Source organism: Desmodus rotundus, chromosome 11 (assembly GCF_022682495.2).
Source record: "Desmodus rotundus isolate HL8 chromosome 11, HLdesRot8A.1, whole genome shotgun sequence".
NCBI lineage: Eukaryota > Metazoa > Chordata > Mammalia > Chiroptera > Phyllostomidae > Desmodus > Desmodus rotundus.
The window spans coordinates 17,330,372-17,343,590 of NC_071397.1; the positions used below are offsets into that span (position 1 = coordinate 17,330,372).

Below are 13,219 nucleotides of genomic sequence, written 5' to 3' on the forward strand. Positions count from 1 at the left end.
AGGGTATAATCTCAGCAGTAGAATTGCTGGGTCAAAAGACAGTTCCATTTTTAGTTTTCTGAGGAAATTCCATACTGTTTTCCACAGTGGCTGCACCAGTCTGCAATCCCACCAACAGTGCACTAGGGTTCCCTTTTCTCCACAACCTCACCAGCACTTGTTGTTTGTTGATTTGTTAATGATGGCCATTCTGACCGGTGTGAAGCAGTATTTCATTGTGGCTTTAATTTGCATCTCTCTGATGGCTAGTGATGTCAAGTGTCCTTTCATATGTCTCTGGGCCCTCTGTATGTCCTTCTTGGAGAAGATTCTATACAGATCCTTTGCCCATTTTTTAATTGGATTGTTTGTCTTCCTGGTGTTGAGTCACATGAGTTCTTTATATATTTTGGAGATCAAACACTTGTCCCTGGAGTCATTGGCAAGTAAATATGTTTTCCCATATGTTTGGTACCCTTTTCATTTTGACGATGTTTTATTTAGCTATGCAGAAGCTTTTTAATTTGATGTAATCCCATTTATTTTCCACTTTTTTAAAGTACAAATATGACACATAACTGATCATTCTTAACTAATTTTAAAGAATGGGCATCTTATACAATATTTTCTGATTTCAAAACAATTAAACTAGCATTCAGTTTTGGAAATGTAACAAAAAAATTATTTGGAAATCAAAAATTACATTTCTAAATAATCCATGAGTAAAAAAAAAAAAAACACTCAGAAAATACTTAGAACTGAATGACAGCAAAAATTCCCTCTGATCTTTTAGATACATCAAAAGTGCTACTTGGAGGAAGATTCATAGCCTTAAATATTTATTTAAGAAAGACTGAAAAAATAAGGTAGGCATTCTTAAAAAGTTAGAATAGGAGTAGCAAAATGAATCCAAAGAAATTAAAATGGAGGAAATAATAAAATAAGAGCCTGAAAATGATGAAATAGAAAACAAAAGTAACAGATTTGTCAAGGCAAAAGTTGTTTCTTTGAAAGGACTAATAAAATGACAAATCATTGACAAAATTTATCAAGGGAGAAAAGAAAGAACGCACACATACACAATATTAAAAATAAAAAGTAGGCAATAGGAATGAAACAGAAAATAAGGGAATAATACTAATAGCCTTATGCCAATACATTTGAAAACTAGGTGAAATGAGCAGATTTTTAGAAAAAATTAACTTGTTCAAGAAGAGATAAAAATCAAATGTCTTTATCATTAAACAAATGGAGTCAGTTAAAAGTGTTCCTACAAATAAAACACCAGGTCCAGATAATTTTTCAGTTTTGCCAAATATTTCAAGAACATATAATTTCAAGCTTAATACAGACTCTTTCATATAAAAGAAAAAGAACTTAATTCATTCAAAATGACCAGTAAAATTAAAGACACCGTGAGAAAAAGAACTACAGTCTTTCACTCATGAACATATTTGCAGAAGACCTAAACATAATAGCAGTAAGTGAAATCCAGCATCATATGAAAAAGACAATTGCTGAACAAACAGACAAATGCATACACACACACACCAGGTCTCCTGGAACATTGTTTACTGAGGGAAATTCATGGAGTCACGAGCTGGGTACCCCATTGCCCGTGACTTCCTGGGGTACCCAAGGGCTCTAGTAGGGTTAGGCACTGGCCACTGGGAGGAGGGACTTTTAAGATACACAACTGAGAAAATATCAGCCTTTCTTTTAGCATGATGAAGTGCTGGAGTGCATGCCTTTCTGTCTGATATAACAAAACCTTGGCCTCCTTCCCTACATTCCCCTCTTAGCAATTAATAGAATACCAGCCTATTTCTCATGCCCCCTGGGATCAGAGTTCTGTGGCCAGGCTTTGTGGCAACAGCCATACAATGTGGCTCATTACCAGAACTGACGATCTTATGGTTTCCATGGAGGCCAGGCTACAGGAGGCAGTCTTAAATAAGTCAATCCTTAGTTCTCATAAAACAGTGTGACAAACTGGATTTATTGCAAAAATGCAGGTTTCATTCTACATTTGAAAATTGTGTTGATTCCCCAGTTGTGAGAATGACTGTAGGCATCTTGCTGACTGTCCCTGCTTCCCACTGTGGGACTAGGTCGGGTTGTCCTAAGAGCAGTGATCACAACTGATATGAAACCATCATCTGTGTGATTGTTAATGTCTGTCACCCAAACAGAATATTGTCTTCACCGAGGCAGGAATGTTATTGATGTTGTTAATTGTTGTGACCTCAGTATTTAGTGGCATGCCTAGTACATGATATATGTGGTCACTAATAGTTTGTTGGATGAAGGATTAAACGGGTGGGAGGTTGAACTAAATGACTCAGATGTGACCTATATGTAATACTCTATAGAGGGACATTTATTCTTTCCTCCAGGGATGATTCTTTCTGAACATTAATTCTGCAAAGGTTACTGACCAGCACAGTGATAGTTAGAGATGAATATGGGAGAGAGACTTTACAAAAACTGTCTGGGATACTGTTTATGTGTCCTGCCAAAAGATGGAAATATACAGCATTATGTTCCTCTGGGAGTGTAGAGGGGGCCCTGACCTTTGACCGCACTCCCTCAGGTTCTCAAGAATGCCATGCCATTGTGTGTCCCATCCTCATTCCTTCCTCTTTCCTCCCTCTCTGCTATAATGTGTTAGAGACCTTCCCCCAGTGTGTGCTGGAAATCTCTGATCAAGAGGTGTTGGAATGGTATACTGCCAAAGACTTCATCGTTGGGAAACCCCTCACCATCCTCGGGAGAACTTTCTTCATTTACGATTGTGATCCATTTACTCGAAAGTATTACGAAGAAAAGTTTGGAATCTCTGATTTACCACGTATTGATATAAGCAAGAAGGAACCACCTCCTGTGAAACAGGTAATGGAACACTAGTTCTGGGTGTAGGGAGAGGATTAATCTTTTGACGGGCAGAATAAATGACTATATCCATCCATATAATTAGAAGACTATAAGGCTAGTAAAAAAAAAAAAGAGAGAGAGAGAGAAAGTACAGCTGTGCATGTTAACTTGAAGAATGTCCATAACTTTTTAAAATGAATATGTATACATGATATGGTGCTATTTTATAAGTTCCCGTTCACAATATCTGCTGCTATATATTGAGGAAAAGAACAGGATGGGTATCCACCTGCACCATTAACAGTGTTTAACTGGAAATGTGGGAGGGAAGTGGGAGAGGACAAGCGACCTTTGTTTTATATTCTGTGTGGTTTTATTTTCTCTTTTTATACCAAGCCTTGTATTACTTTTATAATATTTTTCATTTTAATTGTTTGAAAGGACATCTTTTAAAGTTTCAGATCCCTAGGGCATTCCATTGTTTCTTGGCTGTTTATCAAACCCTTTGACTTAGAAACTGGTTGACAGCAAAGGAAAAACCAGTTAATTGAAGATGTTGGAAGATGACTTTCTTTCATTGCAACATAGCTTTCCTTAGAATCACACTGAACCAAAAAATTAGTTCGGAGTGTCTCAGAAGTCCACTCTGATCTGAGAGAAAGTTCGTGGTGCTTTTGATGCACTGAAACAGTAAACTGATAAACTTGAGCCTTCAGAGTGGCTCAGCCACATTAACGAGTTTCAAATGAGAATTGCATGTTTTAAAAATTATACATTATACAACAAATTCAAGAAGTATCTGAAGTACTAAGGTATCAGTATCATGGACTGAAAGCACTGATGTTTTTCTACCTCTTTGGGTTGGGAGCCCCTTATACGACCTCTTTGTTGCCCGTGTATGATGCAGGGTGTCAATACCTCTGGCTCATCTCCATGTTGCCACTGTGTGTGTAAAACAGTGTCTTGGGCTCTTTCTTTTCAAAAGAGAGCCATGAGTAGAAGGATGGAATGAATGAATCGCTCCAGCCCAGGCCCTGTCCTCTTCCCATCTGCTGCCTATGCTGTGTGCCGTAGTCTCCGTTGTACTGAATTGTGTGTGGTGCTGCAGGCGCCGCACCCTGTTTCACTCCCAGAAGCTTTCGCTAATGCTCTTCTGCCAGCTTAAACCACTCTTCCATCATTTTTTCATATGGCTCTTTTTTTATTCTACAAGACTCAGTGTAGGCTTTCTCTCTTCCAAGAGGGCGTCTCTGAAGCTCCAGGCAGACTGGCCACCTCCTCTGTGTTCCTGGGATACTCTGTGCCTCTCCCCACTAATACTTCTCTGTTACGTTAAAATATCTGTTCATGAGTCTTCTCTACTAGACCATAAATTCCTTGTGGGCAGGGACTACATTCTGCATATCTTTGTGTGCCTAGCACCTAACCCAGTGCCTGGCAAACAGGAGGTGTGTATAGAGTATGTTTCTTGAACTGGGCTGCAGAAGATTGCCTGTGAAGCATGTACAGTCACACCTCGGTACTCCTCAGCTTCAGGCCTCATCAAACCATGTACCCGTCGCATTTTGATGAGGAAAAAATGTTGCAGCACTCTGCACTTGCTCGGTACTCATCACACTTACCAGAACTTGTATGAGTCACAACGCCGCCCTGCAAGAGAAGATCCTTCATCACTCGGCACTCCTCATGAGTGCTAGAACCAGTTAACGATGCGTACCGAGGTACCACTGTATTTGCTTCCCCAAAAGACAAGTGGTATCTTTAGAACCAAGGTTTCATAAAAACAATTACAAAGAAGAGTTTGGAGTTAGGCATGCTGCGTGTTCCCAGGGGGTGATAAAACTTCTGGAAGCAAGTGTGGGTGGTGATAATACAGTCATGTGCCGCGTGATGATGTTTGGGTCAGCAATGGACCACATGTACAACAGTGGTCCCATAAGATTATAATGGAGGTGAAAAATTCCTATTACCTAGTGATGTCATAATCGTGTTGGTGGTGCTGCCAGTAGGTTTGTTTATACCAGCATCGCACGTACAATTATGTACAGTACATAATACTTGATAATGATAATAAGTGACTATGTTACCGTTTTATGTATTCACTGTACTATGGTTTTTATTGTTATTTTAGAGTATACTCATTCTACCTATATAAAAATGTCTGCTGTAAAATGCCACAGCAGCCTGTTATGGTTTGGGTTCACTGCATCTCTTGACTGCACCATTTTCTCTTGTGATTAATTTAATGTCGTTTTGTTCATCGTGGCCTCTAAGCATACAAATCCACTGCTAATGTGGCTGGTAAAAGGCCACTCCCATGGACTGACCTGGAAACAGAATTTAAAATGACTAAGTACACGAAGGTAGAAAATTAGTGATGGTTACAGCTCTGGCTGCAATCTTGAAGAACAGGAACAAAGCTGTGAAACCAACAAAAATTTGAGAAGGGCCCATGTCAGAGCAACTGCTAGCGACCCGGACTGAAGACCAGACACAGAAATGTGTCCCTCTCAGCGCCGTGAGGATCACAGCCAGAGCAAAAAGTTTGTTTGTGATGTTGAAAGAAAAGGCTGGTCCCAACTATAATGTGAATTTACTGCTAGTTCTAGGTGATTTAAACGATTCAATTTAATTATTGTTATTTATCATATAATGTGAAAGTGAATGTTGAGTCTGTGAGAGCTGGTGCAAAGGCCACTGAAGAACTTTTGGAAACTCTAGTTAAGCTGATTGTGGAACAAAATTACCTGCCAGAGCAAATATTCAGTATGAACAAACCTCCACATCCTGGAAGCAGATGCCTAAAAGGACTTTCATCTGTTAGGAGGCCAAATCAATGCCAGGTTTCAAGGTTTTCAAGGACATGATAACAGTCTTGCTCTGGGACAACATTGCAGCTACAAATTGAAACCCTTTGTGATCTGGCACAGTGAGAACCCCAGGGCCTTTAAACGTATCAGTAAATCATGCACTGTCAGTGTATTATGGGAGCAGTAGGAGGTCATGGATGACCCAGCTCCTCTTCCAAGATGCTGTCTTCAGTTACAGTTACTATGCTAGCAAAATGGAGAAGTACTTTTTGGAGAATAACATAGAGATGTTGCTTATTGATAATGTTCCTGGACATCCTCCTTTTATTGGTAACCTTCATCCCAATATCCAAGTGGTATTTCTCCCTCTAAAACCCTCTTTTTGATGCAACCAGTGGATCAAGGAGTTAATAGCAGTTTTTAAGACCTACCACCTGAGGAGGACCTTTGGCCAGGCTGTTGCTACAATTGAGGGAGACACTGAGAAGACATTGGCACAATTCCGGAGGGATTGCAGCATCTGTGACTGCATCAAGAACCTTACTGGAGCTTAGGGTGAGGTCAAACAAGAAGTATATGTATGGCATTTGGAAGAAGACACTCAAGAGAGTCATCCATGACATCAAAGACTTTGTGAAGGATGAGGAGGTTACAAAAATCAACAAGACTGTGGTGTGGATGAGGATGACATTGAGGAGCACCTAGACTTGTTTCCTGAGGAGTTAGTTAATGAAGAGTTGCTGGGACTGGATCTGGGATGTGTACATGAGGAAGAGGCAAGAGAAAAGGAAACTGTAGGAGGCGAAGAAGAACCCCCAAGAAAAATCACAGTGAAGAGTGTAGCAGAAGCTTTTGCAGACCTCAATAAGCTTCTTTAAAAGCTGGAAAACCTGGACCACAAGATCCAAAGGTTTTCACTAATGGAGAGGAATGTTCACAGTGCCTCATCTGTTTATAAGCAAATCTATGATGTAAAAAAGAGACAAACCAAGCAAACCAGCATGGACATATTTCTGAAAAGGGTGACACCTCCTCAAGAAGAGCCTCAGGCAGGTCCCTCAGGAGGGATTCTAGAAAAAGGCCTTGCTCTCGTAGGAGACGACAGCTCCACTCATGTGATTGTTCCTGCCCTTCCAGTGGGACGAGATGTGGAGGGGAAGACAGTGGCACTGACCACCCTCACCCTGTAGGCCCAGAACAATACATGATGTGTCTTAGTTGTTAATAAAATTTTTTTTAAGTTTTGAGGAAATTTAAAAAATAGAAAAAGCTTACATTAATAAAATAAGGATATAAAGAAAAATATTTTTATATAGCTGTACAATGTGTTTGTGTTTTAAGCTAAGTCACTATTACAAAACAGTTGAAATTTTTTTAAATTGAAAAGTTTATAAAGCAAAAAGTTTACAGTAGGTTAAAATTAATTTATCATTGAAGGAAAATACGTTCTTAAACTTAGTATAGGCCAAGGGTACAGTGTTTATAAAGCCTACGGCAGTATACAGTAGTTTCCTAGGCACTCACCACCCCTCACTGACTCACCCAGAGCAACTTGCAGTCCTGCGAGCTCCATTCTTGGTAAGTGCCCTGTATAGGTGTACCGTTTTTTATCTTTATACCATATTTTTACTGTACTTTGTCTATGTTTAGAAATGCTTAAATACACAAATACCATTGTGTTATTTACCACTGTGTTATTGTGACTGCCCACAGGACTCAGCAGAGTGACAGGCTGTAGAGGTCTGTAGCTAGGACAACAGGCTGCACCATGTAGCACGGCTGCGCTGCTGGCTGTACCATACGGGTTTGTGTGTGTGTGCCCCATGTTCACACAGTGCTGGAATCACCCTATGGTGCGTTTCTCAGAGCATGTTTCTGCCGTTTAATGACACATGAGTGCACCTCCTGCTATCAGTTTTTTTTTGCCTGATAGGATTCCTTACCAATGAGTGTGCTTATTAAGAACTATAATAAAATCCTAGCCTCACTCTCAAATTTTTTGGCAACATTTGATGGAGTATACAATGAAAAAATGCTATGGGAACAGATCTAGACTTTGATCAAGCGAACTGTTCCATCACTTTAGATTATAGGTAAGTATAGTATAAGATAGCAGTCCAAGGGACTTGCTGGAGGTCACATTGCGCAGTTCAAGGATGACTCTATTAAACATCAAGGAGCTTTACCCAAGTAGGAGGTGAGATGGGGAGGGATTGCAACAGAGTGGTGCAACTTTTGTAGTGAATGGCTTTGATCCGTCCTTTGAGCTGATAAAAGCTTTTCAGTCCTAGAATACTTCTCCTCATCCATTCTCATTACCATAGTCTTTTTTCTTTTAACCTGTATTCCAAAGAGAGAAAAAGAGGAAAGGTTTGTATAGAGAGGAGAGAGAAGTGAACACTGTAGATTTTGGTTGGTTTGTTTTGCCCTATCTCTGCCACTGTGTATAATAAAACTAATTCTATCTCCATACATATGGCATATTAATTATAGTGTTTGGTCAGGGGTTTTTTTCCAGCAAATTCTGTATGACAAATAATTATATTACAAATGAAATCTCTCTGCCTACATGAAAGTCTGTGTTGGAAATGAGTGGGAGAGCTCCACTTACCCAACAGCAAATGCAGTTTAGCTCTCCTTAGTCTTCACACTCAGCCATATAAGTCCCGAATGAAGTAGCTGTAAAGCAGGGTAGGGTGCTACACCAGTTAGAGGGGCTCAGCTAGACTCGCAGGTGTCCAGCATTTTGGCATCTGTGGACCACACTGGAAGAAGAGTTGTTTTGGCCCATACATTAAATACATTGAGACACATAATCACAAAAAAAATCTCATAACGTTTTAAGTAAATTTATGATTTTGTGTTGGGTCGCATTCACAGCCATCCTGGGCCCCGTGCGGCCCACAGGCTGCAGGTTGGACACCCCCGAGCTAGAGCCAAGTTAATTGTCAGGGATAGAAGTGGACATGAGGTGCATATATCCAATCTGAGAATCATGACATTTGTAGGTCAGGCTAGTCTGCTAGATCAGGAATAAGTACACATGGCCCCAGTGGCCAGAGGTGTTCTAGCTCAGGCTGGCTCCCATATGCAGACATGCTGGTAGGGAAGAGGAAGAAACCAGGACTGGAAGAGCTAATCTGCTATGTAGCTGGCCCCTAAAAGCAGTATGTGAGGGACTGTGGGACTCTCACACTCCATGTATACTTGCTTTGTTAAAAAACCCTGGGCAAGGCTTCCGGCCAAGATGGAGGTGTAGGTAGACACACTGTGCCTCCTCGCACAACCAAAAGAAGGACAAAAACAATTTAAAAACAAAAAAACAACCAAAACTGACAGAAAATGAAACCACAGGGAAGCCCAACAACTGAGGAGATAAAGAAGAAACATTCACCCAGACTAGTAGGAGGGGCGGAGACAGGCAGCTGGGGCAGAGAGGACTTGCAGCAAGGCAGTGGCTGGTGGACCCAGCGGGGGTGGCGGATTGTGGAGCAGGGCAGGCCAGGCTGCAGCTAGCAGACCCAGCAGCCCCACATTCGCACATAGATAAACCAGGAGGAATGGCAGGGGAGCAAAGCAGACCATACAAACCAGGGCTCCAGCGCAAGGAAATAAAGCCTCAAACCTCTGAGTGAAAACACCCATGGGGGATGAGACGGCAGCAGGAGAAACTCCCAGCCTCACAGGAGAGTTCGTTGGACAGACCCACAGGGTCCTAGAGTGTGCACAGGCCCACCCACTCGGGAATCAGCACCAGAGGGGCCCAATTTGATTGTGGGTAGCAGAGGGAGTGACTGAAATCTGGCAGAGAGTGGAGCAAGTGCCTTTGTTTCCTCTCTTGACCCCTCCCCCACGTACAGCGTCACAGCGCAGGGACCAGCGTTACCCTGCCCCAGGTGAACACCTAAGACTCCGCCCCTTTACATAACAGGCATGCCAAGACAAAAAAAAAAAAAAAAAAAAAGGCCCAAATGAAAGAACAGATCAAAGGTCCAGAAACAATACAACTAAGCAATGAAGAGAGAGCCAACCTATCAGATGCACAGTTCAAAACACTGGTAATCAGAAAGCTCACAGAATTGGTTGAATTTGTTCGCAAATTAGATGAGAAAATGAAAGCTATGCTAAGAGAAACAAAGGAAAATGTATAGGGAACCAGTAGTGATGGGAAGGAAACTGGGACTCAAATCAATGGTGTGGACCAGAAGGAAGAAAGAAACATCCAACCAGAAAAGAATGAAGAAACAAGAATTCAGAAAAATGAGGAGAGCCTTAGGAACCTCCAGGACATCTTGAAACATGCCAGCATCTGAATCCTAGGGGTGCCAGAAGGAGAAGAGGAAGAACAAAAACTTGAAAACTTATTTGAACAAATAATGAAGGAGAACTTCCCTAATCTGGCAAAGGAAATAGACTTCCAGGAAGTCCAGGAAGCTTAGAGAATCCCAAAGAAGCTGGACCCAAGGAAGCACACACCAAGGCACATCATAATTACATTAGCCAAGATTACACAGAAGGAGAGAATCTTAGAAGCAGCAAGAGAAAAGGACACAGTTACCTACAAAGGGGTTCCCATAAGACTGTCAGCTGATTTCTCCAAAGAGACCTTACAGGCAAGAAGGGGCTGGAAAGAAGTATTCCAAGTCATGAAAGGCAAGGACCTACATCCAAGATTACTGTATCCAGCAAAGCTATCATTTAGAATGGAAGGGCAGATAAAGTGCTTCTCAGATAAGGTCAAGTTCAAGGAGTTCATCATCACCAAGCCCTTATTATAGGAAATGTTAAAGGGATTTATCTAAGAAAAAGAAGATAAAAAATATGAACAGTCAAAATGACAGCCAACTCACAGTTATTAACAACCACACCTAAAACAAAAGCAAAAGCAAACTAAGCAAACAACTAGAACAGGAACAGAACCACAGAAATGGAGATCACATGGAGGGTTATCAACAGGGGAGTGGGAGAGGGAGAGAGGGGGTAAAGTTACAGAGAATAAGTAGCATAAATGGTAGGTAGAAAATAGACAGGGGGAGGGTAAGAATAGTGTAGGAAATGTAGAAGCCAAAGAACTTATAAGTATGACCCATGGACATGAACTGTAGGGGGGGAATGTGGGAGGGAGGGGGTGTGCAGGATGGAGTGGAGTGAAGGGGGGGAAATGGGACAACTGTAATAGTATAATCAACAAATATATTAAAAAGAAAAAAAAAAAGCCTGGGCAGAAACTCTGGTGTGTGGGTCATATGAGCAGGAGTTTCTAGGAGTGATAATGTTCAAGGTCAAAGGATTGGTTCATCTAGGTTGAAACAGGACCCAGGCAGTAGCATGGAGTATGGTATGAGAAGCCTGGTACCAGGACTCCAGGCAAACGGGCTGAAATTTAGGGAAGGTCTTCATTCCAAGCAGGGCAAATGAGGTGCAACTCAGGAAAAGCAGGTAGAAGCCTGTTGAAACACAAAAGGAATTTGAGAGGAAGGCACTCACAAGCTTGAGCTAACTCCCTGTTTCGAAATCTCTTAACTTCCACCCCCAACCCCCAGCCAGGCTGCTGTCCTTGGGTGATGATGTGGATGCATTTCTGCCTAGCCTCCAGAGTAATGCAAAGCTTATTAGTATTCAGCGTCTTATCCCAGGTCCCTCTGGCCATGGCAACTTGTATATTCATTGAGCAGTGGTGTTGCATTTGTAGCAAATTAGGTCATTGGCCACCCACTGGACCCACCAGTTATGTTCGAGCCATGCTGATCACATTACTACAGCCCTGGAAAGTGGGTCCAGGGTCAGTTTCCAATCACCGCACCTCGAATGAACATAGCAGAGTCACTGGTTGAAGGAGCATCCCTTTTCAGATGGACCAGGAAACATATAGACTAATTTGTTAAAGTGCCAGAATATAATGTATAAAAAGATTCGAGGAAGGTATCCACAAGCGAAAAGCAAGGTGCAAGCTGAGTTTGCTAAGAAAGCACAGCAAGAAAGAGTGAGAAGGAAAGAACTCTGCTGCATTCTAGCTAGCACTGATGAGAGAGAGGAAACTGGCCTCGAAACTACTTAAGTCTTGAGACAAATCCTACCACCCTAGAGTGATGCTTTCAGCTCTTCATGGAACCCAAATGAGAATACAAACTCATCCTATACTTCTACACTACTTACCAAATAATCTTTGCATCTGCAATTTGTCGAGTTTGCTCCTTAACTAGGAAAGAGGAATTCTGTATGAACAAGGAATTTGAATTCTCAGTAAGTATAGCTGTCATTCCTCTTCTGTGAGGCAAAACTCAAGAAATAAAAATACTAGAAATATGGAGGTAAATAGGAAAAATGAACCAAGTCATGGTAGGATGATCATGAGGACCAGGATTGGGCCTGGGAGGAGGGCCTGCTTTGGCAGGAAAGGGTCAGTGGGCCTCAGCAAGTTTCACCGTAGCCCTGAGCCTCACTCTGTAGCATGTCAGTCACGTCTATGAGGGTGATCACGGCACAAAACCTATAAACAAAGAGGAACGGAATGTGCGCTGTGTTTTTTTATGACTACATTTCTTCTCAATATGGTAATTTCTTTTAAATGTTTTCTAGATTTTTTTCAAAGAAACTTAGTTACTTTTGTAACTCTTAATAAAAATAGCATCTTTTTACTTCTTGTTTCCTGTATTTCTTCAGGAATTACCTCCCTACAACGGTTTTGGACTAGTTGAAGACTCCGCTCAGAATTGCTTTGCTCTCATTCCAAAACCTCCCAAAAAAGATATTGTGAAGATGCTGCTGAATGATAACAAGGTGCTTCGTTATTTGGCTTCACTGGTGAGGGTAATTTTTACGTACTAAGATTCTGTTCTGTCTCAGTGCTGTGCCTTCAGGCAGGTTGGATGGGATTAATTAAGTACAGTGCCCTGGAACCGCGATCTAGCTCAAGGCCAATCTCCCACAAAAATCTTTCTTAGATCCTTAATCCTCGCCTCTACTCCTGAAACATTCATAGACCTTTTTTGCCTTGTTTATTAAGTAGTTTTGAAAGCCTGACTTGTATTTAATTTATTTATGTGTCTGTGTGCCTTTCCAGGGTAGTGATTTCCTTGAGGGTAGGGATTTATGTCTTACTAATTTTTAGCATTACCTGTCATGTCTAGCTTGATATATTTTATATTCATCAAATGTAATAAATGGAATTATTTACTGACACCAGTTGAACTGATGTTGCCTTTGAGAAGGCATACAGCTAGTGGTTGAGAGCACAGATCTGGACACATAGTCAAATTTGAATTATTTCACTCATGGTCTGAATTACCTGAGGCAAACTACTGATAGAAATTCAAAGGATAATGTCTTTAAATTTTTTTAAAGCGTAGAAAAAGGAATAGAAGCATTTTATTTAGAACTATGGACATCAATAACAGAAACTGAAATAAGTTACTTGTGGGAATAGGAATTGGGAGTGGGGAGAGGTGGGTCAGATGACTTTTCAAACTACAGGCAGACTTTGGAGAAAGTGTGGGTTCGGCTCCAGACCCCCACAATAAAGCAAGCGTTGCAGTAAAGTGAGTTGTAATCATTTT

The 13,219-nt window shown here is 41.3% G+C and overlaps 1 protein-coding gene across 3 annotated transcripts in view; it reads left to right on the plus strand.

The window, feature by feature from the left end:
• Positions 1-13,219, plus strand: part of EFHC1 (EF-hand domain containing 1) — a 72,327-nt gene that overhangs the window by 34,552 nt on the left and 24,556 nt on the right. For all 3 annotated transcript variants that reach the window (XM_045193264.2, XM_045193265.2, XM_024557810.4), the window contains 2 exons: positions 2,651-2,871; positions 12,327-12,467. In XM_045193264.2, coding sequence (XP_045049199.2) covers positions 2,651-2,871; positions 12,327-12,467 — 362 coding nt within the window. The remainder of the gene's footprint in view (positions 1-2,650; positions 2,872-12,326; positions 12,468-13,219) is intronic.